This window comes from Falco rusticolus, chromosome 8 (assembly GCF_015220075.1).
Source record: "Falco rusticolus isolate bFalRus1 chromosome 8, bFalRus1.pri, whole genome shotgun sequence".
Taxonomy (NCBI): domain Eukaryota; kingdom Metazoa; phylum Chordata; class Aves; order Falconiformes; family Falconidae; genus Falco; species Falco rusticolus.
Genome location: NC_051194.1, coordinates 44,798,198 through 44,825,941, shown reverse-complemented (window position 1 = coordinate 44,825,941; position 27,744 = coordinate 44,798,198). Strand labels below are relative to the sequence as shown.

The 27,744-nt window shown below is 37.6% G+C and overlaps 1 protein-coding gene and 1 long non-coding RNA gene across 7 annotated transcripts in view; one reads left to right on the top strand and one right to left on the bottom strand.

Moving 5' to 3' along the window:
• Positions 1-8,155, bottom strand: part of DYNC1I2 (dynein cytoplasmic 1 intermediate chain 2) — a 30,290-nt gene extending 22,135 nt beyond the window's left edge. Inside the window, exons 1-4 of one of the 5 annotated variants that reach the window (XM_037398052.1) lie at positions 8,015-8,155; positions 6,101-6,218; positions 4,092-4,206; positions 635-725 (exon numbers count right to left, since the gene is read on the bottom strand). In XM_037398052.1, coding sequence (XP_037253949.1) covers positions 635-725; positions 4,092-4,206; positions 6,101-6,208 — 314 coding nt within the window. In that variant the 5' untranslated portion in view covers positions 6,209-6,218; positions 8,015-8,155. The other 4 variants (XM_037398055.1, XM_037398051.1, XM_037398054.1 and 1 more) reach the window with 4 other exon arrangements.
• On the top strand, positions 8,152-22,622 carry LOC119152577. Of its 2 annotated transcripts, none has more exons than XR_005105811.1 (5): positions 8,152-8,262; positions 10,837-10,922; positions 17,234-17,292; positions 18,712-18,830; positions 22,498-22,622. It is a non-coding gene; the product is annotated as an uncharacterized LOC119152577 (long non-coding RNA). The 2 variants fall into 2 exon arrangements; XR_005105812.1 differs by lacking the exon at positions 22,498-22,622 and adding an exon at positions 20,086-20,226.
• The last annotated feature ends 5,122 nt before the right edge of the window (positions 22,623-27,744 follow it).

Genomic DNA, 27,744 nt, shown 5'->3' with positions numbered 1-27,744 from the left:
AATATTTATCTGACTCTTTTTAAAGCAGCATTTCTCCAACTGCCATGCACACACAAAAAAGACAAAATAGATGTGGCAAGTACTAGAACTGAAAAAACAACCCCAACAACCTGTGGCTGTACCAACATGGCCAAATGAAAGAGGCTGAGTGAAATAATGAGAAATACTGTTCTAAGTAACGAAAAGCATAAAATTACAAGCAATGCAGTTTGTAGACAGTATCTTCTCTTAGGCCAACTATATAGAGGGGGGAAAAGGAGATAGCCTATCATCCGTACACACCCTCCTTTAGAAGAGGCTAGGAAGAGCGCCAAAGTTGGATTTTTCCAGTTTTCTATTGTCCTGAGACATTCATGCTTACAAGAACATTACCACAAGACATTCAGAATAATTTTATTTTAAATTTGCAAGTTTAAACAACTCTACGTTCATGTTGGCAATTTCAAATTAGGAAGCGTAGTTGCATTTTGAATTTTAAAGTAAAATACTTCTGTAAAACAATCACTGTTCACAGATTAAGTAACACTGTAACTTCATATTATTATAATTAAGTAATTACCTTGATTTCTTCTAAAGCTTAATTATTCAGAATACAAGTATTAAGCAAAGGATTATGACAAGGAAAGTGACATACCTAGATCCAACGGCGCCATCACCAGAGTCCTGGCTTCCAGCCTCACTTGGTGTACTCACAGATTTGGAAGATGGAGAGGTAGGAGGAGGGACTAAATAGTGAAACAGACAGGTATCCGCTGTTACTACTCGCAGAGGTTGCACAGCTTAGGATGTTTTCAAATGAATTTAACATGAAGTATTAAAAAAAAGCAATGGCAAACAAAAAATACATGGATGAAAATGAACAGTAGAAAGAGAGGGGAAAAGACAATGTTAACAAATCATGCTGGACTTCCATGCAATTGTTTGGCATTTATGCATCTAGAGTGTAAAAAAAAAAAAAAAAAAAAAAAAGACATGGAGGGAAAGACGTTTAAGAAAAATGAATTGAAAATATATTTTTAAACTGAACTTCTGACAAACGATGGCATCCATTTTCAAAGGGTAATTTCCACTAAATCATGTTGCTTAAACTTAAAAGGAAGACAGTGGTTAATGTAGCTTTGACATCAGTTTTTCTTAAAAATTAGACACTGAATGTATTTAACAGGCATTTTTGTTTCAAAATATATAAACACCAAAGCATGGACCAAAAAAGTGGCTTTGTCATACAGCATACTGTTATTTTTGTTCTAGCTGGAATCAAATCAATATAAACCCTGCATAGTACAACAAAGTTTCTAGTGTTGGGTTCTGGGGGATTTTCATGTTTTCTTTCATTTTACTAGACAAACAGTCTAGTACTGTTGTATTCCTTTGAAGTCAGTTCATTTTCAACATGTAGATGACGACTGCAATCAAAGAGCAACATGCTTCTTGGAACTGATACATAATAGTGAATGGTATCATGCAATCTGATACACACACGAAGTTATTTCAGTATTTCTTTCAACTTTCCTTTTTCAAAATGGTTAAACTAATTATTTAATGAAACTTAGGTTTATGCTTAAGAATCAGGGGGGTTTTGAAGGCCCTTATAATATTATTACAAGCAATACATAAAACATTCATAGAACACATTCATTCCTTAGCAATCCTTAAGTCAATCGAACACAAGTTACAAATATAAATTGGTATCTACTCTGTCAGGGGTCAGACAAGGAAAAGTTCTGAATTTAGAGCTGCAATGTTCCTACAGAATTCCCACAATCACAAGTATACTGTAAATTCTGAAGAATGTTCCCATCCAGTCCCAAAACAGACATGGCTCTGGCTGCCAAAAATTCCACCCTAAATTTACAAAAATCACAGTGAATTCTTCAATTTAATAAAAATTCATTCCTCCCACAGGAAGAGATTTTCATATAGATCTAGAGTTATATCTCAAATTCATACATGCACACACATAGATTTTATATTTTATTTAAATATGGGTGTATATATAAGAGCACATATATGTATTCTTCAGCTTATCATTATTATCTACTGAATAATCTATACTAAAGGAAATGTCCATAGGCCTTTATTCCTACATTATTTTTATGCGTTATCAGAAAAGATGAGATTTTAACGTCACCCTTTCTTAACCGAATAGGTGACGCGAGAAACGCGTTGCTGCTGTTGAGAAGTCGGGCAGCTCCAGCGAGCAGCCAGCCGGCCAAGGGACCCCAGGAGCTCCGGTTTGATGCTACAACGCCCTCTTGTGGGACAAACTGCCTTCAACAGAGTCTTCCCATTAGCGAGGTGGAAAAGACCAGGAGTCTTACGAAAAGACCATGCGAATTTCCACCAGCCCCAGCACAGAATGAAACTATAATACCTTCCTGGAAGTCATTTCGGTTCACTAACGTATGGCTTCTTATATAACGAGTATGGTAGGTATCAAAAGTGTACTCGCATCGGTAAGGTCCCTTCTCCCATAAGGGCTACCTCTCTCTGGCAGTTTACAGGAATTGCCTTAGGGATTTTTAGTACGATTTTCTGTGAATTAATCTAATCTCAAACTATCCACTATACCGACAATGCGAGCTCAATCTATCTGCACACCAAGCTGGTCAGCTGTGAGCGAGCTTCAGTTCAGGAATAAGATCACTGTAGTATCACAGTTTGCCAGTACCCAGTCAGCAGAGCCAGCCTGTGCCTCAGGCACAGAACTGTGAGTAGGGCATTTTAGCTCGATTTAGGATACAGATTAGATCTAGGTATCTTGAAAAGGAACAGAATTAATTCCCTGTGAATCTGTGTACGTCGAATGGTGTGGTTAAATAGATGCCTAATAGAATTAAACAACACTTGCAGGGGTGTGACTCAGTGTCAGCACCTCAAAGAGCTTTCAACAAACAGCTACTCAAAGTCTATCAATTACTTGCTTTAAAGACTGTCTATACTGTAGTTTTCAGATTCTCTGTCACAGATTTTTTAAAAAAAATAATCAACAACCACCACCATACGCATTTCAGCAAGTCTCATCAGCTGCCTTAGTAAAACCTCACACAAGAAAGTGTTCAACTATTAGTCTGCCAAACAAAGTTTCTACTAGATGAGACCTGGTAACTTTAAGTGCTGTGCACTAGTGCCAAAATAACCCAAATGCAGTCTCTAGTCTGTGCGAACAGTTCAAATTACTAAAAATGACTGCTGTGGCTGTTGGAATGGGAACAGCTATAATGCTGTTTATTCCACATTCACTTTTGAACACTTGAGGACTATGCAAAAGCAATTATGAAGACAGAATCACAGATTAGCATATACATAAATTATTTTATTTGCAAACCAGTTGCAATTGACCTTCAACACTGAGTCAAACTGAAAAATAAGTTTTAAACCCCTTTGATTTCAGAGCTAGAGACAAAAAGCAGAGTTGAATTACCACTCTTCACTTTCATCTTCCAGAAAGATGTGGCTAGGTAAAGGCAAAAAGCAACAACCAATACGCTAACCCATCCAAGAATGGCATTAATCATCATTCTTGATAGTTAAATTTTATTCTTAGCTTTGCTATTATTCCATCAAAGTCAGCCAGGTATTTGAGATAAGGAAAATTAGGGTGTAAAAGACACAGGAAACAAACCAACTGCACAAAAATGTCGGAATTAAAATCTGGCATTATGAAAAAGAGAAAGGAATAAAATAAAGAAGAATAATGTGCAGGGAAAACAGGAGAAAAAAGAAAAAATACATTTTAACTAAAATATTCTAAATAATCCACTAAGTTTAAAACCTATCTTTGACAGAAGTGAATGTAATTACACTTTAGTAACGTGTACTGAAGCACATCACTTGACATTTAAAAGAGACCATGCAGGAGAAAACAGTACAAAACCCAAACCGAAACAGTACAAAACCATGTACACATCACAAAATACTGGCCAGAGAATTTTCATGCTAGCTATATAAATACCACAGTCCTAAAAAAAAAAACCAAACTGACCAACCACCCCCCCAAAAAAAATATTCCAAGAAATCCAAAACCATGCCCACAAAAAAAAAACCAAACCCAAACAAAAAAACTCCCAAACTAGGATTAACAATCCTACCAACAGGAGACTCGGGTGTCAACCCCATGCTCTGAAGTAATGCCTCAGCTTCTCTTCTCTTCTTTTCAAGATCAGATTCTTCTTGCACAGGAAGAACTTCTTTCTTCTGATCAGTCTAAAAATAATTCCATACTCAAGTTACAGCATTCAACAGGTATTCAAAACAGTTTCTTTTCTTTTTTTTTTGAGATCTCATAGGGGTTTTTTTATGCTACTGAAACCTATCATCATACAAGTTAGATATTTGACTGTAGTAATTCTGATGGTCCTTTCTGTAGATAAAGCAATCAGCAGACAAGAATCACAAAATTTTGTAGCTTTGGTACGGTCTTTAAAAGACATAAACATGCAAAAATTGTCTTCTCATTTGCCAAAATGACTGCCACTTCGTAAGATCAAGAATACCTTTTTTACACTAATGCTAAGCACTGTAAAATGCAAGGACTTAAAAACACATATTATGTATCTGTGTATAAAAGTATTTTATTGTTCCAATTTTGAAGTGACAATAACTGTCAGAGAAAACACTCTAGAGTTAGAATGACAGTAAGACACACCCTTCTGGTCAAGAAAGTATTAGGACACTTGCTAGACAGAGCACATACTCAACTGTGTAGCAATTAAGAAAATATGTGTAAGATGTAAAGCAATGATTGCCCATGTGTGCACTTTAAGTTATTTTTTAAAACAAAAACATCAACATGCTGTTTGGTGCGAAAGCTTTCTTTTGAACCTCAGGTTTTCAAAAAAAAAGGAAGTCTTAAAAAAATAACTCTGCAGTAACTTCAAGTTTACAGAGCATTTAAGTAGTTTTCTTTAAGTTGTGCTATTACCTCCTAGATTTCATGCAAAAAAAAAAAAATCCTCATCTTCAAAACCAGAAATAACACAAGCTCTACATGTAAAACATGCTTGAACACTCCCTATCTTCCCCTTCTAATTTTACTGCTCATTCATTTACAGAAGTATAATTCATAGCCTAAGGTGTTCACAACTCAGTCATTGGCAAGTGAATATTTTTATAAATATAAATTGATGGTACAAATACAAGTCTTTAACAGAAGCATCAAAATCCAGACCAAGCTATTCCATCCCTATGCCATGATTAAGGACTAACTGCTCCTCACGTGACTGCACATTGTGCTTCTAATCTATCGCACAATTCCTTTTACAAAAGGAATTTTGAAATTTTAGAGCAAGTTCTCAACTGATAAGCTGTTGTATCATATGTGGAATCTCTGATACAGGTGATACATTCCTACAGGCTCATAATTTAAAATATTTCCCTCTCCTTTTTGTCTGAATCGTATAGCTGGCAGCTGCCCAGTCTTCAGTCACACGCTAATTTTGAACACCTACAAGATAACCAAACCACAGAGAAGTCTTGAAAAAGTACCCCAAAATACCACACATTCCAGCAGAAGTTTCTTTTATGAGGTATAATCTGCATTCAGGAAAAACACTTGACTGTCACATACTTCAGCAAAGAGACTTAACGAAGTCTGACACACAAGTAGCGTATACACCTTGAGTGTTGCTTTGATTTCAAAAATCAGACTAAAGATGAATCAAAGACCAGAAGAGTGTAGCAAGTTGTTTGTACAATAACAATACTGACAGTCTGACAATTCATATGGATATCCTCCGAACTGCACTTCAGAAATGAGCTCTCTAAATAACATCACAACTCATTAAGCAGAGCTTTTATGTAATACCTTACAGTGATTTGATTAATGATGTCCCATGCACACACTAGTTTTAGAAATCCAAACTTAATGCAAGCATAGGATTTAAAAGAAAAATTAGAAGTCTAACTCACCAGATGGGTAATTATAAAGAAAACAGTAGGTGTTTGCTCTTACCAGAAAAGTGCTATGTTTGCATCAGCAACTGATCATTAAACAGACAACTCCCTGAATAACATGTAGCAAATGATTAAGAGAACCTACCCTTAAATTTTCAGCAAGTTACACATGTAGTCAAATTTCTAAGAGAAAATTATTTCTTACTTCTTTTTTCTTTCTTTCTTCCTCCTTTCTTTTCTTCTCCTCTCTGATTTGAGCCAAGCGTTGCTTCTTGCGCTCCAACTCTGCCTTCAGTTCACTTTTGTCAGACATGGCTGAAATACTGATCAACAGAAAAGATACCACTGTTTGGTTTGGGGATTTTCCCCTTTTTAAAAAAAAAAAAAAAAAAGATAGCAGCTTTCTTTTAAAGAAGCTACTAAAGGAACTACCCTAACTTACAAACAACAGAACTCTGAAAAGTCTTAAAGTAATAATTTAGAAAAAGAAAAATCACATTTCTATGTCCACATTTCACTTAACACATTTTCAATATTAAAGGGACTGATTTAAAACAGAACTATGATATGGTGACAGCCTCCATTCCTAAGGTAGTTCTGACACCAAAGGAACTGCTTTGAAATAAACATTAGGCACCAAAAACTGTGTCATCTGATCTTACCACAGGATTCGGTACAGCTACAGAGCTAACTATGAGACTGAAAACAGCAAGAAAAGTACCGACACTACCTTAACTTTTCACTTCAACAGCTTAAACATTGGCACGCTATAACTTAGAAGCATGTAAGCTATATATCCTTCCACATAGAGTTGCAGGATTCAAAATACAGATTTATTAAAAGATTTAGTGGGATTACTATAAATTGCAAGGCAAAGTAAATACAAGCACGACGGTCAGAAAAACTCTAAAGTATATGCATTATCTTCCACCCCTCCAAATGTTTTGTGTACTAAGAAAATGGTGGATCTTTTAAAGGTGAAAATTCTACACAAAGTTTCGCTACATAACTAAATACAGACAAGAAGGTCAACAACAAACAAAAGGTGAAAAAAACCCCACACTTCAGAACTTAACAAATATTTAGAACACAGGTATGAAAAACTGCATAAATGGGCTGTGTGAAAAGAAGTGTTTTTAAGCAAATCTAAGTCAGTAAAGAAAGCACAGCAGTGGTTCCACAACAGATGACGGATCTGTAATACTTTTACACTAAGCTTGATAACAAAGATGCTACAGCAAGCATCAGTAATATAGCTGTTCACTAATTCAAAATTAAGAAAACCTGGAAGCATTTGCTTCTAAGCACAAGAAAGGATGCAAAATGATGTAAGCCTCATACATCTACCCCAATATACTTAAAAGTACATATATCAGGGTAAGTGTATGCATTCCTCCATGTTGTCTGCAAACATTTAAGTGCCAATAAATAAATTTACTGTCAGCAGTTTCAAGTGGCATTCCCGTGCCGCTTTAAAACAGCGCTGGGAGGGTGCGCTGTCACCACACCACGGATTCCTGCCCCCCACCCGCCTTTCTAACGCCGAGCCGGGCCCGCCGAGCGGCTCAGACGGCGCCACCCCCGAGGAGAGCGGCGCCCGCCCCACCTTCAGCGGGGCGCGGTGCCAACCGGGTGCGCCGGGACCAAGCTCCCCACCCCAACCCCAGCGGGAGCCCGGCAGAACGCTCCTCACCCTGACGGGACCCTGCACGCCCCGAGGCCCCAGCGAAGGCAGCAGCGCCGCCGAACAGCCCCAGTGCCCGACCCCACCCTCTCCCAGCTACTGAGGGCCGAGCCCCGGCACGGGCCACCCCGCGGCCCCACCCTGTCTGCCGCGCCCCTCACTTGACAGGGCTCGGCCGCACACAGTGGGGTCCCCGCCGGGCGGCGGCGGCGCCGAGCCGGGAGGAACCGCGGCGACGGGCGCGGCTCGGCCGCCGCTGGACAGCCGCGCACCTGGCAACGGGACCGCCTTCCGCTCCAAGCGCCCCTCGGCCGCAGCACCCTTCCCCGCTTCCGCCGCCTCACAAAGGCGCCGGCAGCTGACAAGCGGCAGCCTACGGCGGGCGCCGAGGATCACACCAGCTCCGAAAGCGTTGCGGGATGCGCAGGAACTTACAGGAACCGCGGAAGTACACAGTGGCCCGTACAGTACGCGGAGCGCTCAGCCACCAACGCCCCGCTCGTTCGCGCCGTCAGGGAGAGCGATCTGACAGGAACTCGCGCGGGGGACGCGGGCGAAGGGGGACGCGGCAGCGGGGCGCCGCCAGAGGCCTGGCACCCAGACGCCGCCGCGCGGCGCAGAGCAGCGCCGCCCAACCTGCAGCGCGCCCCGCTGGGAGGGCCCCGGCCCCAGCGCCCTGCCGCGTGAGTGTGGGGCGGGCCGCGTTGCATGATGGGAACTGTAGTCTGGGGGGAGCGAGCGGCAGCGCGGGGGCAGTGGCCGTGTCGGGGTCTCGCGGTGTCGCCTGGCGGGGGCCGGGCGGCCTCGCTGCGCCCCGCGCCCGAGGGAGCGGGCGGTGCCGGGCAGCGCAAGCCCGGGCGGGACGCCGGTGCGGGGCTTCGCTTTCTCCTTCGGTGTGGGTTCCCGGGGAGCGAGGCTCCGTGCCGGGCAGCCGCCGGCGTGCCAGCGGCCCAGCGGTGACACGCGGCGGCCCAGCGCCCCACTGGCTGAACTGCCGATCGTAGGCTGGGCGGGCTGGTGGCCATCACCGCCTCAGTGGCCTGAGGATAAAATGCGTTAAAGCCTCATTTACTGTCAGTGTCGGGCTAGGGACAAAGCTGCCCACCCTAGCCCTGCTCGGCGTGGGTGCCGGCAGGGGGAGCTCGGCGGGCGGCGGGACGGGGCGTGACGGTGGGCGCGAGCCGGGGCGGGGCGTGCCCAGCGCACCCCGCGCTGCCCGTCGGGCGCCACTGCGGGCGAACGGCTCGTTTTGGTACGTGTACCGACGGGTAGTGACTTGGCCGCTCCCCGGTTTCCTAAGTTAGTAAGTGTATTGCCACTTGTATCCTGTGGAAACACGCGTCAGGTTTTTCTCCCTTTTTTTCATACCTGCTGAGCCGGTGGTGCTGACTGCTCTCTCAGTGGAGAGCTTGGTTCCTCAGACCGCTGATCTTCCAAAACTTGTGCTAACCAAAGGGGAATTAATATGGACAACTCATACAGCTTCAAGTGAGGCAGATGTTCACAGCACTCTATGAAATTTTTAGTTTTTAGAAACAGTAGCTATCAGCTCCAGAGAGGGTTACATTTCTGCTATTAAAAATTGGAATAATTTCTTTAAAATCACTGGATCTACAAACATTTATGTCTGTCTAAAATCCCACTCATGAGCACTGGAAAAAGACTGCATTTGCAATCAAGATCTCTCAGGCTGCAATGCAGTTAGGTACCATAAACTGAACAGGTTGCTTGGTATTTCGCTGAGGTAGCTCCCAGGAGAACTTCAGTTGCTGCAGGAATCAGCACTGATTATTCACTCCTCTGTAGTCTTCTGTGTGAGTCAGGATTCGTACTACACCTTAAGAAAAATTAGAAAAACTGTCTGTTGTCTAGATGGCTTCTGATCATTGAATAACCCCCGTGCCTTTTGCGAGAGTATGGGTGTTACCATTCAGAGAAACTCTAAGTGAAACTGTCAAAGAAAATTGTATGATGTGCAAGAGAAGAGGTTGCATTTTTCTTCAGAGATGGAAATATGAAGATGATAGTAATGAACTTCCACGAACAGCTGTTGTCTTTGAATTTATTTGCCAGAGTTTTCTAACAACACTTGCAGGAATGTGTGCACCTCAGAACAGGAATGTGTGTTTTATTTCTGTACTTTACATATGCTTCTTGTTTGGCCATAAAGTATGAATTTTTTATCTGAAGCTTTCCAGTAATATTTTTCAAGTTTAAATTTAAAATTATGAATGTATTTCATGTTTGTAATGAATTTAGCCAATTGATTTTTGAAATTGATCTTCAACACTTCATTTTAGAACCCAGAAACTACAATAGCTAATTTTTGCAGCACTGACTTCCCCCTTTTTCTTTGTAAAGGCTAGCTGTAGTTTTCAAATCGCTCTATCTGGATCAGTTTAGCAGTACACAAACAGTGACAGAATGCTGTACACAAATGCGTTTGTGATTTTTTAGCAGTCATCGATCTCACAAGTAATAGCAGTTTAAATAATCTGATACACTTTTCATCAGCTGAAAGGCTCATGAGGTATATGGTGGGAGGACAGGTTTGAGAAAGCACACTGTTTGTAGGTGTTTGCAAGTGAATGTTTCCTTCTAGCCTCAGCTTCCTGGTGACAGTATCTTTTGGTATAGTGAACCCCAATTTTGTATGGTTTCTGCGAGTGTGAAGAACTCGTACTGTGACATGGGCTCTTTCCATACCTAGGACTCGGAAAACAGGTTGTGGGGCATTTTATGCACCCATCCTATGCATTGGGTCTAGGATGAACGCAGCTTGGTTAAGACATGAACACCAGATTTAAGTGATTGTGTACCTGTGTAAACAGAAGTAGTGTATTATTGAGAAGTTATTTTGAGACATGTAAAGGAATGATAAAAATACACCAGGTCTCTGCTGCAGATGGGCAAGAATCCAGGCTAAACACAAGAAGATATCATTTGATTCAGAAGAGCCTCTATTTCTATCTTTTGGAGAACATTAGACTTCCGTACTGCCTGAATCAGAAGAAGGGTAGATAGCAAAGGCAAGTGGGCCCTTACCTTGCTTTGTCATCTCATTGTACTGCTGGAGAACAGTGATTTGTTCTGTAGCAGGAGCCCAAGATCTATGCTGGAGAGGGCAGTTCCCTCCTCAAGTAACTGCCACTGCTGTGCTGTCTTCTCTAGCAGTACGAGAGTCTGGGAAAAGGCAGCTAGCATACCCTTCTCCATTAAGGCTCCATTGTAATTTACTTTTTCTTCTCATATTTCAGGAAAATAAAAGTCCATCTTACAGACTTACTGGAGCTGAAATCATCAGGAAGATCTCATCCCAGAATATAAAGGCAGAACTTTTCTGGTATCATTTAATAGTCTGTGCCTTTCCCTTAGAAAATTTGCTGCAATCCTAATACAGGTTTCTAGACACCACCACACCCCCCACACCCCCCCTTTTCCTGTTCCTGCTAGATGAACATACGTTTTTTCTGTTGTGTGAAAATAAGGTGATGGTCCTTTCCGAGATGAGAACACTTTTGCAATCTGGTAACCTTTGGTACAAAACACATACACTAGTGAATGGTCAAGCACTTAAGAGTGATTCACTACTAAGCATTACAGAAAATAGGTTTACCAGCTGAAAAATTCCAGTGCAAGTTCTCCTTCCTCAGTGTGGTCTGTGAATGGTATTCTCATTTTTTTCTATTATGTGGTTAAGAGAGGAGGCAATGAGAGCTTCTTAAGGGATCCTATAATGCACCAAAACCTTTACTAGTTCTAATGATTTTAAGAGAGAGTATGAAAACTGTCAAGAGATCAGCGAAAAGAACTGTTTTCAGATACGTTGTATGCCAGGCTATGTTCTACCCTCAGTTTGTGCACCTATCTTCCATTTAGCTTCATGGAAGTTTTGTGTATTCATCAAAGGGAGAATATATTTGGCTATGCATAAAGATGATAGAGTTCCTTTTGTGTGTAGTATGTTAGCGTTACTAGCCAAAAAGCTAATAGGATAAATAGGGAGAGAGTAAGTGTTCACTTTTTCAGGGGATTTTTTTTAACTTTTCATTAGGAATTCAATTGTTTTTCTGTATGTAAGCAGAAAGAGTATCTCATATAATCTTAAAGTATATTTTAGACTAGAATTAATATGATCAAAGGCACACTAAAATACTAACTTCTGCTAAAAATGAATGCACTTTCCATCCAGTGACATCAAATTATCTCACTCTAGAAATGTTGAACAATTACCCATATCAAGTACTTCATATTAATTTACAAATTACAAAAAAATTACAAATAAGAGAATTAAAAAGACTCAAGTGACAAGACCACAGAGATTAGAGTTTAGGATTCCTAGCTTCTGTTCTTCTTTACATAAAGCAATATTTATTCTCCTGTAAAGTTAACTTTTCATGTTTTCACATTCTACTGAGAGTTAGTTGAGTCACTGACTCACAGCATCAGCCAGTTCTAGTCAATAAAGACTGGTGCCATGGAGTCATTTTACTGCTAATAGCAAAGTAAATAAAGGTAGAGTTTGTTCCTTTTCTTGTTCTTTGCTAAGAAACTTGCCAATGTGTTGGAGGGAGGTCTGAAAAATTACATGGCATTAAACTATAGAGCAAACACATAAACAGCAATTTTTAATATAAAAAATTTCTCATAATATCACCTACTTTTTAACTTAAATAAATCTGTACTTCTAACACAAGTTGCAAGGCAGTAGATAGTTAGCAATGCATTTGTTACTAGCAGAACACAAGCTCCTGGGCTGTATTTTATAAAACACCTGAGCGCAAAGGGGATGGCATAGTAAATCTGTAACAATTACTGCAGCCATCTGGTTTATAGTAAGCACCTGCTGGCACGTCACAAGTGGCAGAGCAACTGCAGTGAGAAGGGACAAGGTAACAGGGATGTGTTCCATGACCCAATACAGAGACTTGGTCCATACTGGAAGTAGCCCTTCTATGGCTGAATATTTACCAGAATATGATAGAACTTCATCCTTGTTGTTCACAGAAGTAATGTGCCAACAGTGGTGTTTAAGCCTTGTGTAATTTGGAATGCTTGTAAGGGACATCCTGTGAATCTTGCAAGTTTTTGTGTAAGAAAACCTGTTTTGAAAATCTGGCTGACTGTCAGTGGAGACTGTTGCAGCTAAACTATATTTGAATTTGATTCAGACTTTTATTTATAGATTGGTTTTCTACACTAACACATCATATTGTCTTAACCTGTTTGTTGGATTTTTTTAAAATCAGGATAAATTTGATCTTTCTACCTGGCTTGAAAAAAATTTGACCACATTAATATCCTGTTATTATTTGACAAGTGTTTTGGGTTGTGTTTTCTTGTGAAACAGTCTTATCTGTGCAAGTAGTTTGTTTAAAAAAAAATTACGAAAAAAGTAATTATTTAGTTTTTAATGGTAAGTGCATCTGTATTAAGACAGGAAAAGAAAAAATTGCAAAAGGCCTTCTGTAAGGCTTGTAAATGGAGCATATATGTGTGAGCTTGTATAGATTTAATTAAGTGTATATCTTTCCCATGACACATGATTTTAAAACTCAAGAAAAACATAAGACAATGAAATGCACACATTATATAATGTTAAATATAAATTTAAATAGCTGCTGCTTTCAGTTTTTTAAAGACTGAGAGAAGTATACAGTTTCCTGCAAATAAGGAAATACCCACATATTTTGCTGGTATGTATGTGTATAAGTGGATACTCTACTGCTGGCAAATTTTTATCCAATAAATGCTTTTAACCATAGGCATAGTCATCACAGGTCTTGATGTCTGTCAGCGTTCAGTTTTCCATGGAGTCAAATCTCTCATTTCTGTTAGAAAAACTTTTATAAGATATGAGCCTGTTTATCCTAGAGAAAAACAGTTTGTGTTTTCGTTTTGTTAAATTTGCTACTGGAATCTCTTCTATCTGGGTATTTTTAACAGGCGATTAGACAGCTATTATATGTTAAAGTACACTGATTCTGCTAATGCAGGTTGGACTAGATCTCTGGATATCTTTCCAAGTCTGTGTTCCCTAAGGTGCTGTGAGTACAGGAAGAAAAAAGAAAAACTGATGTAATTCTTCTCATGCAACACCTTCTTGTGAAACAGCAATCTGGAATCTTTTGCAGCTTTAGTGGCTTACAGCCAAACTGTGCTTCTTTGCAAAAAGTAAACAATTTGAAAAAATTCAGTTCTTCAACTACATTATACTTGCAGAAAAATATTTTTTTAAATGTTTTTAATTTTATTATAATAAAATATTAAATATATGTTTATAGCTGTGGACTTGCATTTATGTTGCATGAAATAGAGTATGTTCAGATATTCTTGAAAAAATCTACATGTTTGATTTGGCAGGTTTTGTTCTGCATTACATATACAAAGCAGGGGTCTAACCTGTTAAATCTAATTTTTTATAGCGATATGACAAAAATTAAACAACATTATTTTTGTTAGTATTGCATCTAGTAGTAATGCTAGCAAGCTCCAACACGTATTTACAGATATGTATGTAGGAGCAAAATGTACTTACAGGTGTTTTTAAAGTCAGCGGAAGTATGCGCTATTTAAGCAATAGTCTCATTAATCAGGAAAATTATCTTTCATTTCACTATAGTTATAAAGTATTACATCTTTTCTTGCTACTCATTACCCTAAAGGTGGCTGTAGTTCAGGAGTGAGAAAAAAATTCATTCTAGATACCTGCTTAATTTGTTGTGTATGTCTGCAGACGGTTACTGACCAAATGTTATATTTAAAGCAGCTATTTGGAGTTCAAGATGAAGTAAAAAATACAGACCCATTAGCAAGATGAAGTAAAAAATACAGACCCATTAGATTTAATAATTTTATATTTATCATTTTAATGTTTACTGATAAATCAAACATATTTTAGAATTTCATTCTCTGAGAGAAAGCAGGTTGTGTCTAGTATGTAGAACAGTTCCCCTTCGAAGGGACCATTCTCCCAGCTCTTGTCCTTGCTCTGGAATTGTGGGGACAAGTGACTTAAGTCACTTCTTAAGACTCCTTCGCCTTGGTATCGAAGGAGGAAAAGTGGTGTTTTGCCACCAGTGGTTCCTAGGTTACAGACATAGCTTTATTTTCTCTTAGTCTGTGTTTCTTAATGTGTCAAATTAACCATATTTGTTTCAATATTTCTTACAGATAAAGCTATGTGAATTGGTATTTGAAAGGAAGCTTTTTGAATGGAAGACAACAGATAGAATTTTGAGTGTTATTAAAATCAGATCTGCATGGCCTAGATTGCAGAGATCTAACTTCTTTACTAACAAAGAAATTAACAATGAATCATACCTGCATGATTTCTGAGCTTTTCCTCCTGCCATATTTCACAAGCTGATAGAGTTACCCTCATGACATAGGTATAAATTAAGGGTGACAAATATTATCCAGATTTTTACAGGAGTTAACTCAAAAACAGTCACAGATATTCAAGGGATGGTTAAAAATTGCCCTTCCAACTCCTAGATCCATGTTTAACTCAGAAGAACATACTAGTTTTCTTAAATACCAAATAATACTTAAAGTAAATATTTTAAATGACTGCAAATTCTAAATTTGTAAAGTTAAAAGATGACCTCTACAGGGTATAGATTTCTATGGACCATTGTTTGAACCCCTGAAACGTACTAAAGCAAATTTCATATTAATTTCCATTGAGAAGGAGAATTACTTTACATAGAAAATGATCAAAAGTGTCAGAGCAGATATGCTATGTTAATAACAGGAGGTGAGACAGTGAGGGTAGAAGAACTGATGGGACACTTAAGGTTCAAGGGATTCAACACTTTTCATTTATGCTGGAAAAAATGTAAATGATGTCACCCTCGCCTCCTGGTGCAAAGTTATCAGACATCACTAAGTGATATCTCTGACATTAAAATGACTGGAATCTCATTTCTTTCTATTGCTTTTCTTTTGGAAATGTTACAATAGCTTATTGCAAATGAAACAAAAATCCACATATATAATGGAGCAGAATGGTTTGTGGTGTCAATGCCGGATTATTGCTGTTCTGTCTCAAAGTTAATTGAAATCCAAGATGTTTGTAGCAAAGCTGTAATGAGACACTGACAAATACCTTTCTGCCCCACTGGAAATGTAAGCTTTCTATTGAACATTTTGTCCTGGTAAATTCCATCTGCAATAGGAATAGGCATTTTGCATTTGAATCAAGAAGGTCACTACTTGGGATCAGATGATACGGTGTACACTCCACTTGCCTTTAGATGAAATTGATCCTTTACTGTGTTGAACATAAGACTGTGAATTTTTACACCTAATTATCTTACTGTTTCATCTAGATTAATTTGGAATGCTAACACTACTGCTGCTTTTTGGTCTTTGCGTGTATCGGTGACAGTTCTCTTAAAAGCCAATTATTCCCTAGACAGTAATACATTTTAAATACTCAGGTACAATTCTTTACTAAATAAAGCAGAATAAGATCACAATGTTTCATTTGTTGGTAATGTATTTCATCATTTGATAGAACTGAATATTTGATAACATTTTCCTCACTTTTGCAGAAGTAAAGCAATGGTTCTATATATAATTACTCAATAGGAAACTCATTTACTTCTAAATACCTAGAAACTAGACTATGTATTCAACATTTTGATTGTTTTACTCATAAATAATCCAATTAACTTCAGTGAAGAGAGGCACCATAAAACTGAGTGGCACTTGCAGTGTGTTCACTCATCTTCAGTGCTGAAACTTTCATTACCTTTCTTTGCAAATGTGACTTATTTTTTTATAATATAAGGTCAGTTATACCAAGTGTATGTACAAAATCAGTATTTTTTTCCTTCTTTTGTTTTTACATGAATATACACTCTTAGCATTTTCGGTTCACATCAAGTGTGTAGATTATTTGTGCAAAAAAAATGGGACAAGATCTCTAGCTATGGAAGGGATATTGTGAAAAGCATAAATAGCAGCTAGTCTTTGCTGGTATGAACCTGTTCTGATTTAAATCGATGGAAATTTCACTGCTGACTGCAGTGAATGCAGGATCAAGTCCTCAACTCTTTCTGAACATCAATTAGATGCGTTCTTAATAGGCTTTCATGCCTTTGAAAATCTGTCTCTAAATTACTGTTGGAAACCAATCAATTAGATATTGGAGTTCATTTTATTAAAATAAATTCCACAATGTTGTGTAAAATGAAAGCAAATGCTGTAGTTTACTGGCTTTTTATTTATCCAAAAAGATTAAGCTATATCAGGGAATGTCAGATCACCTTGGTTTATTTGCTGAAACATGTAGGACTCAACAGAATGCTGATGTGACTCTGTGTATTTGAATTGTTTCTGCACTGCGAAGAATAGCGCTGCTACTAGGAAGCTGAGAGATGAGAAATTGCTATGTCAGGCATTGGGCTGAAATACATTTTAAATAGACTTTTTGTATGGTACTGTAGCAACTGAAAACTATGATTCAGTGTCTGCTAAGAAAATGTTGGAAACGCTTTACAACTTTCTTAACCGATACTAAATTTGCCAGTTCAGTAACAGTGGATAACCCAAAATACAATCATTAGGGAATACTAAGAAATTTTTAATGTAAGAACTGTGGCTTATTCTGATCTGGATTTATTTTGAATCTTCCATTGTTCACAGGAGATTCAGTGGTAGCTGAAGAGTACATGACGCAAGCTGGCAAGGTGGTACAGCATAAGGTCTGCATAAAGCTAATTTTTCTACTTCTGCCATCTTCATCTGCTGTCTTTCAGGCTCAATAATCTGTTTCCTTAAACTGCATTATTGGTAAATGTTATATTGACCATGAAATCATATAACGTTGTGTGATATATTATACTACGTGCTGTATTTACCTAGAGAACAGCATATTCTTTTGAAATCTTAGCTAGTTATATAGCTTTTATAGATTTAAAATTATGTTAACATCTATTTTATGTAATTAAGATACATTTAAATTGAGATATTATAGTACCATATATTTATTATTATATAAATTATGATTATGTAATGTAGGTAATGTATCAATACATGCATACAGAATTTATATTAATTTATGCATAATTCATATAATATTGAGCTTATTATTAGTTTTATTGAATAAATTCAGATAGTGAGTCAAGTCAAAAGATTCTGTAATTACTTTATAACTCTAACAGAACCAGAGAGGAAACAAACTTCAGGAGAAAATTCAAAACAAAATATTTTTTAAAGCAATGTTTGAGGAGTTATTATATATTACTTATTTATAATTAGGAGGGGAAAAAATAAAAAATTTGAATGGGAATAAGAAACTATTGTAATTGATAAATATTTTAAAAGCAAATGTATCTATATGTATTTGAAAGCCTGATCCTCAAAAGCTACTGAATGCACTACTGAATGCATTCTCTTCAAACTGAAAATGGTAAAGATGTGACTGTTAGTCTGGGAACAAACATGGGAAGTATTGGCCTGGAGGTAATTGTTTTGAAAAGTTATTTTAAGCTAATGAAAAGAAGGTCATAGAATAAAAGTGCCATTTCAACCATGTAAGTGTAATAAAATCAGCTAATGTAGGAGTGCATTCTGGCAAGAATAAATAAACATTGCAAAGCCTGATATGGCCACTATGGAATACAGAAATGTATCCAAGTGAGTAAACATCAAATGAGGGATTATCCCTACTTGTGAAGAATCCATTCCAGCAAGAAATTGAACCATGGACTACTGCATCTGAAATTCGTAGGGCTCCCTAGAGAGCTAAAAGGGAATCTGCAGATTCTGTCATCAGTACACCAAAGACCTGTGCACTGTACTGTAGTGCAGAAAAGTACACGTTCCCCATATTTCCCTTTTTAAAAGACTTCTTTCAGAATACTAATCAGACTTTGGTGTTCTGAGTTTTTAAAAGTACAGCTAGGTTCTCTTTGCTGTTGCTTTGCATTTGAATGCAAGAAAGAAGTTCTGATTTTCTAAATGTATTAAAATAAGAACAAAAATATTGTGACATGCTGAAATGGCTTGGAAGGTGAATAGAAGGTTCTAAAATGCTACTGAATGTGCAAGCTTGCAATAGTAACAGTAATAACAGGAAAAGAGAAAAGCATTTATGGACATATACTTTATTCTGTATTTAGGTTGAAGTGGAAAGAGGCTGTCCAAAGCAAAAAACAGAAAGACAACCAGATCTGTGAAACTAGGTGTCAGGAAACTGGGGAAGTGTGGAGGAAGACATTTCTGAGGCTACAGTATAAAGGTATTAGGCATAAGTCAGAACTGATTTTGTACTGGAGGACCTGCCAGAATTACGGTGCTAGAATATATTGATGCAGGAACATCCTACATGTATTGCATATGGCTCTGACAACTTCCAGGACACCACGCTAGACCACTCCAGAGCAAAGAAATTATCAATGGATAGTGAGTTGAAGAGAGAAAAGATTTTTTTTTATACCTCTATTAATATGGTATAGCAAATAGAAAGAACTGCTGAACAAGATAATAACAGATTGGATGTGAGTCAGAGATGATGTTAATAACATATGTATAATGCCTGTCACAAAAAAGCTTTTCTACTTGAAGCGTTGAGTGTAGTAATTTAAAACATATATATTTTAACAGCTGTCAAAGAGATAGGAGATAAGTAAGTGAGGATAAAATCATGAAATTATTTCTTTCAAAGTGACAATGATTTTTGGTGACCAAAGGGTATTACTTTGGGGTCTAATTTTGTAGCTAAAATGAACACCAAGAACTATAATGACCTCAACAGTCAATTATGGATGTTCAACAGTTCTAAAAAAAAGTCCTAACGCATTTCAAAGTAGACACATGTAAATGGACACATGCCAAGTCAACAGTCCCCTTGAAAACTGTGGTCAACCAGTACAACTGTCTTTTTACTTGGATAGCTGTTTTGTTTGGAAAAGAAACATGTTAGGAGATTCTGTCTCTGCACTGGAGAGGTAATGTGATCTGTTAAAATGAATACTACAAAAGGCTTTACACTTTTACTATTTGTTTTAAACTTTGTCATTTGTATTTCTGCCACACTTTCAAGTGGCAGGCTCGCTGTCATGTGTTTTACTTCTTATATGATCAGGAAACCTGTGACAGACCTTTTTTTAATTTTTTTTTATTTATTTTAGAAACAGTGTGCCAGTTCTCTCTTAAACACTGTTCCCTGATTGACTTTGCCAATGTAAAAAGTGTGATTTTATCCAGGTCATCCTTTCCTTATCTTTTATTTGTAAGCCTTGTTTGCACTAAGAAGTATTTTTAACTAAATAAACTTCTGATTAAAATTTAATGCAATTTTAATTGAGCAAGTACAGATCCTTTTTACAGAATCCCCGAGCTTACTTTAAGATACGTAATTTTAACTTAGGATATGGTTTGCATAAACATTTCTTTTAGTGACTCTCCTGGCTAATATAGGTTTCACTGTGGACACCCATTCTCACCCGTGTTCCTCTTTTAATTTGGTTTGTTGTTTGTGTGATCGTGTGAAGAACTGGAGCAGTATTCCAATACAGTTCACCACATAACCCTGCCGACACTTACATTACCATGATGAAAGAGGAAGTTAAGAGTCAGAAACAAGAGGCAGGATGTCACGGAAGTTCTTCTGTCCATGTGCTCATCTTATCCTTACTGTAAGGTAGAATATGTTAGTTTAATCAATTTTCAGCAACGTTTGTGAATGCACCCATAGAAAACATGAATGCAGGACTATTCTGTTAATTCTGCAAGGCTTTGTAACTTTTTTTTTTTTCAGTCCTGTGTCCAGCTGCATAAAGATAGTGGATTAGGGCTTATCATATACAAAACTGTTCTGAAGAATCAAAATGTTTTAGCAGAATATCCCAGCAGTGAGAACTGTGCAGAAGTTAAGATATGGTTAAATAGTTTTGCCAACCTTTAATGAAAAACACTGTTGTAAAGAAACGTAAGCATATATTCAAGTCAGTGAAAACTAACTTGATAAGCTGTCTGACATAAAATTCCATGTGATTTGACAATATATCCGGAAAGGAGGGTCCGTGTTTCTGAAAACTAGATTTCCAGTAACATAGTAATGAATTGCAGCACATCTTTGCCAGTGCTTTTTGACCCAGAGAAGCATAAAAGATCTTTCATTTTGTTTATTCTATAACAAATGGCTGCATGTGTGTGATAACACTCATAAACAACATTGACTTGTGGAGTGTTAATGAAAAATCTCATCCAGAAAGTATGTTTATTTTAGGCAAAGCAGATGTATTCATAATTTCATCTTTGGGGTGATATACAGACATTTTTACTGTAGAAATACAGTCCTGATCTTCAGTCATAGTACTCAGTTGCAATCAATACTTTGGCCCTTATCTACTGTTGTATGTTTGTATTACTGACATAAATAGGGGCCCCAGTCAGGAACAAGGAATTTGCTATACAGTGCCTGTACAAATAAAAAGGAAAAAGATGGTTCTTCACTGATGGGTCCTACAAAAAAAATATAAAATAGGTTGGACAGAGGTAGACAGTTTAGTATTAAAAAGATCAAGACAATATTGGCTAGGATGATAAATAGCGGTTTCAGTGTATCAGTAACTGAAGCACTGTCAGGTTTTGTGAAGTGCCATGGAACAAGGTAGTTTTAAGGGAAGAGCTCCAGAGAGCTAGCAAAACTGGATCCCAACAGCTTAGACAACTGCTTAGGCAACTGATGATTGGTAAGCAACACTTAAATCATGGCATATTTTTATACGCTCTGGCTAGCTTTTTTACTTTTACTACAAATAGGATACGAGTCCTCTCAAACTGGCAGAAGCTAACCCATGCTTAAGTATACACTAAAAACACTTGATGGGCAGTTGTGCGGAGTAGCACTTGGGTATATGGCTTTTAGCATGTTTCATTATGCAGTGATTTTCCAGTGTAGATGTATCTTTGAATAAGCATTAGTTGGATTTTATTATACTTCTAAAGCATCAGAAATTAATTAATGCCTTGCATTTAGAAGCACAGTCAGTTCCATCAGTGCAATCATCAGTCCCTCAGTTGAACCTGGCAGTGGACAAAGTTAGACCTGCTGGCACTGCTACAGCCAGGCAGAGAAAGAGGAAAATGAGGTAGTCTAGCAATCAAGAGCCATTTGATGAGTTGTCAAATGAAACTATGTCAAAACAAAGTCTCTTGCCAGAGATAAGGTATGTTGGTCATACAAAGCAAAACAGAGTGCCCTAAAACTGATGTGCAATGACCTGTGACATTTACATAATTAATTGATGTAGCATCATTTGACATCTCTGAATTTCCAATTGTATAGGTGATTGATACAGATGACAGTAATAGTGCAAGAAGGCATTATATATGTTATAAAATCATATTTACCCTCCAGATATTTTTTAAACAGTATGAAAGCACATGCAGTGATATTCTTGAAAATATCCTTGCAGTATATATTTATTTATATTTTGTTATTAAGTATAGGGGCAACGTGCTTGTCGTTTTGCAAAAATAGCTCAATAGGATTCAGTTAATAAAGCAACAGCAGTCTGGAAAGCTGGGAAGCTGTCGGCAAGACTTCTGTTTTTCTATTTGAAATCCAGTTTGGACATATATGTAAGATTTTTGACATTTTTTTCCTATTTGATAGGAAAGCACTATGTTTCTAGCTAGTTTCCACTGATGTGGTGTATATATATAGCTCCATACACTGTTTCCTTTTCATTGGCACTTTTTCCTTTCCTTTCAGAAAAGCTCTCCTAGTTATACTGCTGACTGTAATCATGTCCAGTAGGTTGCTTTTAAAAAACCCTCATTGTACAGGTTTTTCTGTCGGGTGGAAATAGTATCCACCGTTTTGTCTTTTTGATCAATCTGATGAATTGTCTTTCATCTTCATAATGTCACCTCCCTGACCTGTGCTGCAACTGTAGAAAAGAAGTGAGGCAAAGAAGTGCTGTCAGCTGCTGGTAGTTTTGTCCCAGTCCTGCACTGCACCATATGAGTTAATGAAATGGCCCAGAGAACTACTGGAAAGAAAGTGACCTGTTATCCTGTTACAAAGGTCAGTATCATTCCAAATCTTTACAAAACTAAAAAAGACTTTATTTTTCAAATGAAATTGTGAAAATTTATGTAAGCATCTATATCTCAAAGAAGTCCTAAAGCCACCTTTACCATATGTAGGGTATTCTGCAGGAATAAATGTGAACTTGTTCTGCCTCTGCACTGAGCCTGCTGAACCCTGTTGGAACATAATGAATATGGTGACAGTTTGAGCTCACAGTGACAAGCCCAAGCTCGAGCTGTTAAAGGTTTTAACTTGGTTATAGCCCTGTGTAAGGTTGCAGACTGATCCTCCTCTGTGTTGTCAATTTTGTGAGGTAGGTTCTTTCATTTTGGACAGAAGAACGAACATTTTATTCCTTACAGTCTACCTTTTTGATATGCAGAGTCCCCTGAATTTAGCTTCATAGCAAAGATGACAGGTTGTCTCGGTCATAGTTATAAATACCTATATAGAAGGAAAACAGCTTATAGTAGAGGATCTTCTAGTTACCACATAAAAGCATAGAATCCAGTGATCAAATGTTGAAGGTAGATAATTTAAAATATTAAGTACTTCAAAAAAATTTGATTCATTACAGTTTTGAAGAATTAATGTAGGGTAGGAGGAATATTCTATCATCTAAATTCTTTAATAGCCTTTTTTTTTTTTCCTGTATGCCTGAGGCATGATTTCTGAACTGAGAGGAGAATTATTGATTAAAGGCCTACAACGTGTGATTTGTAGGAGGTCAGAATAGTTCACATGAGCTGGACTCACACTCTCTGAATTTCCTGGTAAGACCTTTTGCCCTGAATTTCATTATTAGAAATCTCATTAGGCAACCATGGAAGACAGGGGAGAAATAAGGCACCTGTTGTTTCCCGTAGTGCTCTCCCCTCCCCATGAAAGAGAAATAAAAGTGTGATGCGACATAGCAGGAAGTAGTAAAAAATAAATAAGAGGTTTTGAAACAGAGAAGCACCATGTCATCACTCCATTTTAAAAGAGGGGGAAAAAATGTAAACCCAAGTCTCATTATACCATGTTTTGAAAAGAAAATAAATTGTTCTGGAAGGTAGATTAACGCTAATGAGTCTGCCATAACCTTCATGGTAATTTTGTAGCTACGTATCGGGTTATTAGGTTTCTCTTCAAAATAATTCTGTGTTCAGGGGCATCTCAGTAGAATGGAGGGTTCACTACGGCTTTGGGTAGTACCAATTGCTCTAAACTCCAGGAAGCTTGTCTATATACCCCAATTAAAGGCTTTGCTAAAAGTTTTATTCAAGAAACACTGATGCTAAAGGTCATCTTTAGTATATGCAAAAATACCAAGCAATCAGTGGCCCTAAGATGACACTTTTTTCCAAGAAAAACCCTTTGAAAATGTAGTCAGTTATCACCTGCAGTCTCAAATATGCTATTTTCTAGCAGCAAGACCAGTACTGCAACAGGCACAATTTAATGAAAGTATCGGTTATCCTTAATAACTAAATTTCATGGGATAGATAATCATAACTTTGCAATCAATAAGATGTGAAAACAGAAACTCAATCATGCTACTTAGATGATTTGATTTTAATATCAGGATAAACTTGTCCATGCAACTAACTGAAGGAAAAGGGAATGATGGGAATTCTAAGCCATTTTTATATTATATACATCTAGTTTAGGAACTCCAGAATATTTACCTTGGTAATATGATACTGTCTTCCAAAAACTTGATTTAAACTTTTAAACCAAGTAGATAATATTTATTTGTAATTTATTTAATTACTGACTAATTATGGGATTTATTTTAATTTATTCAGTATATATGGTTTAATTAGAAAAATTACTAACATTTTGTTAAGTGATCTGTTAATAATTACATTTGAAAACCTATATCCTCTCAGTGCTAAACTCCCTCAAACTGCCTTCTGTCCTCAGTATTTATTGTCTGCTTACTGTGGAGTCTTGCTTTGCTTGTGATACAAACATATGTCAGCATCTCAAAACATTGCATTTTCCATAGATACTGTAGGTTAACAAAAGACAACAGTCTGACAACTGGCTGTAAATGATTTCATGTTGCACAAGGCTAATTTATAAGCAAAAAAATCTTACAACGTTCATAGCATGTAATCCAAAATCAAAGAATGCACAAAAGACTACACAGACAATGAATTGCTAAAATAACTGTAATGATGCACAGTTCTACAATCACCATTTTCTCTCTGCTGAAGGACCCTGCACATAAGGCAAATCTCCACCTAGCAAATGGTAATGACAGTTTTTCTTAATTACACATATGCTACAAGATGCACTATGGTCAGCTCTATATAAAACCGGTATATTGTTTCCATTGTAGTTGGACATTTGCATTAAAACACAAATAGTTTCTTTGCTTATCTGTGTTCTTGGTTTGAGGCTAGTGGCTTTCCTGCCTTTTATTAGTTGCAGCATAATCTAAAATAGAGGCTGAATAAAATAATTGACCAAGAATATAGCTTCAGATAATGTTGTCTATGTGCCCCACTCTGTCTTTCCCTTTTCTGTCTCTCCCTGGGGGAAAAGCAGTTATCTTCCTTATGCTAAATCTAGTTCCTATCCACAGCAATCATGTAAATCTTGGCATCAGTCTCACAGCAGAATAAAAAGTCAAATCAGCAGGAAACTTCCACATAAACGCAACAGGCAGCCCCAGGAGGAAAAAAACCCCAACAAAAAAAAAATCTTCTCAAACTCTTCCATTTATTTTCTCACAGGAATAAGAGTTCTAATCATTAGACACACTCGGGTTTTCTTGTAATTTTTAAGATAAAATGCCTTCAAAGAATAACAATTCATTGTTCAGCAAGCTTGCCAGCTTTTCAAAGCCTTTTATTTCAAAGCTTCTTTCTGAATAAACAAATCTATAAAGAGAACAAATTGAAGTTTCTGCTTTTCCTGGTGTTTTGCATAAAGGCTACACAAGCTGTCTTCTCTCAAAAAGGGTCACACCTCAAATTATAGATTTAAAGTAACCAAAAATTGTTGGATGTAGCCGCTGGGATGGATTTTATGCGTTTTACATATAGACTGACTCTAAAGCCACCAAAAATATTTTTAATGGAAAATTCAATGTTAGATCAAAACCCCAAGGTATTCTTTATTATTACAATCTTGCGTATTCAAAGATATTAATAATAATTTGATAAGGGGTATTTTAAATGTTTAGCGATAGACAAAGGAAGACTAAGTCTAATACAAATAACTATCATATAAACATGTTGACAACATAATAAAACTAAAAGTGTGGTCTGTATTATAATCTGAATTTGTACATGTTGGACTGAAGTGCAAAATGTCTTTGTATCCAGTTATTACATTCCACAAGAGCTTATTTCAGAGTGAATTAGTCCTTTAAGGCATTAGGAGGAACTGTCTTGTTATGTCTTAGTATGACTAAACTGACTTGCCTTCCCCAAAATGACAGAATTATTACCAGTGCTATAAAACAGAGAAAACATACTCGGAGATAAAAAGATTTTGTTTGCTAGAGCAGAGATTCAGGGAATACAGTCAGGAATAAAATGTCCTTAGAAGCACTGGAGAAGGGAGCTTGAAATAAGGAAGTATTTAGTGAATAGAGCACATGTAACTCGGTGGCTTGGAAAGTTTAACATTAGTAAGTGCAAAATAATGTAATTTGTAGGGAAAATGTGAAGAAATGTCTGAACTCTCACAGGATTGTAAATACCTCTTAACTTAGGAAGGAGACCTGGGCATTGCTGTGAAGAGCTCAAACCGTGTGTAGATTCCGATAGAGGTTCCCATGTTTATTTCTGTGTTAGTACTTGAGTAACAATTGAAAATTACAAAGAGGCTCAGAGTACATAAGACTCCATGATGACTGGCATAGGCTTATGAAGGAAGAAGCGAATATAAGCACTATGTGTAATTCTGTGCCAGAATATTTGACTTTGTAGAAAAAGCAGGTACAGAGTAGAGGTACAGTCAGAGATTGCAATAGCATTGAACTATACTCTCTCTGAAGTCCACTAAAAACTCTGGAAGCAAGTCTTAAGATACCTTTTTTCCAAAGTGGAGTAACACTGCTGTGGGGGATTTGAACCCCAGCTGCTGTGGGAACAACTGAACTTTCATTTATTTTTATTTTGCAGTACCATTGTCAGGGGCCCGCTGCTTGGTAGCACAGAACAGTTCATACAAATCCACATATAACAGTGCTTTGTTTCCTGGGCTATGGTCGTTAATTTTAAGTCACCAGCTGTATAACTGTCAAGACAGACAAAAGAACTAGGAAGCCTTCTACTGCAGCATTTTGAAAGCTGCTGCTTGTTTTGCAAGGCCCTTCCAACTTGTGCTTACAGTATGCAATGAAGTGAAGACCAGTTTTGCCTCTGATTTTACATTGCTACAACTTTGAGAAGCATGCTCACACATTTCCAGCTGCTGCTCTTACTAGGTATGGGGGCCTGTGAACTGATGGTATCATTTAGTATCGCTGTGTAAAAGCAGAAAAAAGTGGTACTTTATTTTTATTGAGTAACTGTCCAGCAAACATCTTTGTTTACTCCACACGCCTCATCCATTATTTGTGAATTATAACTAAAAATGTAACTTTAAGGCTTTATAAGCAAAGTATTTCCATAAAACCATTTTTTGCCAATAGACAGCATCAGCACAAAGGAAACAGACACCTAGTTAAAGAAGTGAGTTTATCTATACTTACATTTAAAGCAACAGAAGAGTAAGTGAAATAATACAACAAGAATAAAACAAGACAAGGTAATGCACCCACTCGCTAGTACATATAACAGACTATAGTGGTTAAAAAAGAAACATCACCAATTGCCTTAATATTTTTACCATCATCCAGATCCACAGTCACAGCAAGGATTTAAAGAGCCAGCGACAGGGAGGTCCTACACAGTGCACCTACTCATAGGTGAGGTCTCCAAAGTCACTATAAGAGGGCCCAGCTTTTATACTGTTAAATAAACAAGCTTACCTAGTTTCAAATGTGGAAACATCTGGTTTCACTCTTGTCTTAGACCTCACCAAAGCCTGGCCAGGGCCCCGTGAGGAACCGAGGGAGTCTCCCTTATCTACTTTATTTTAACCACCAGCTGGCAAACAAGGCCAC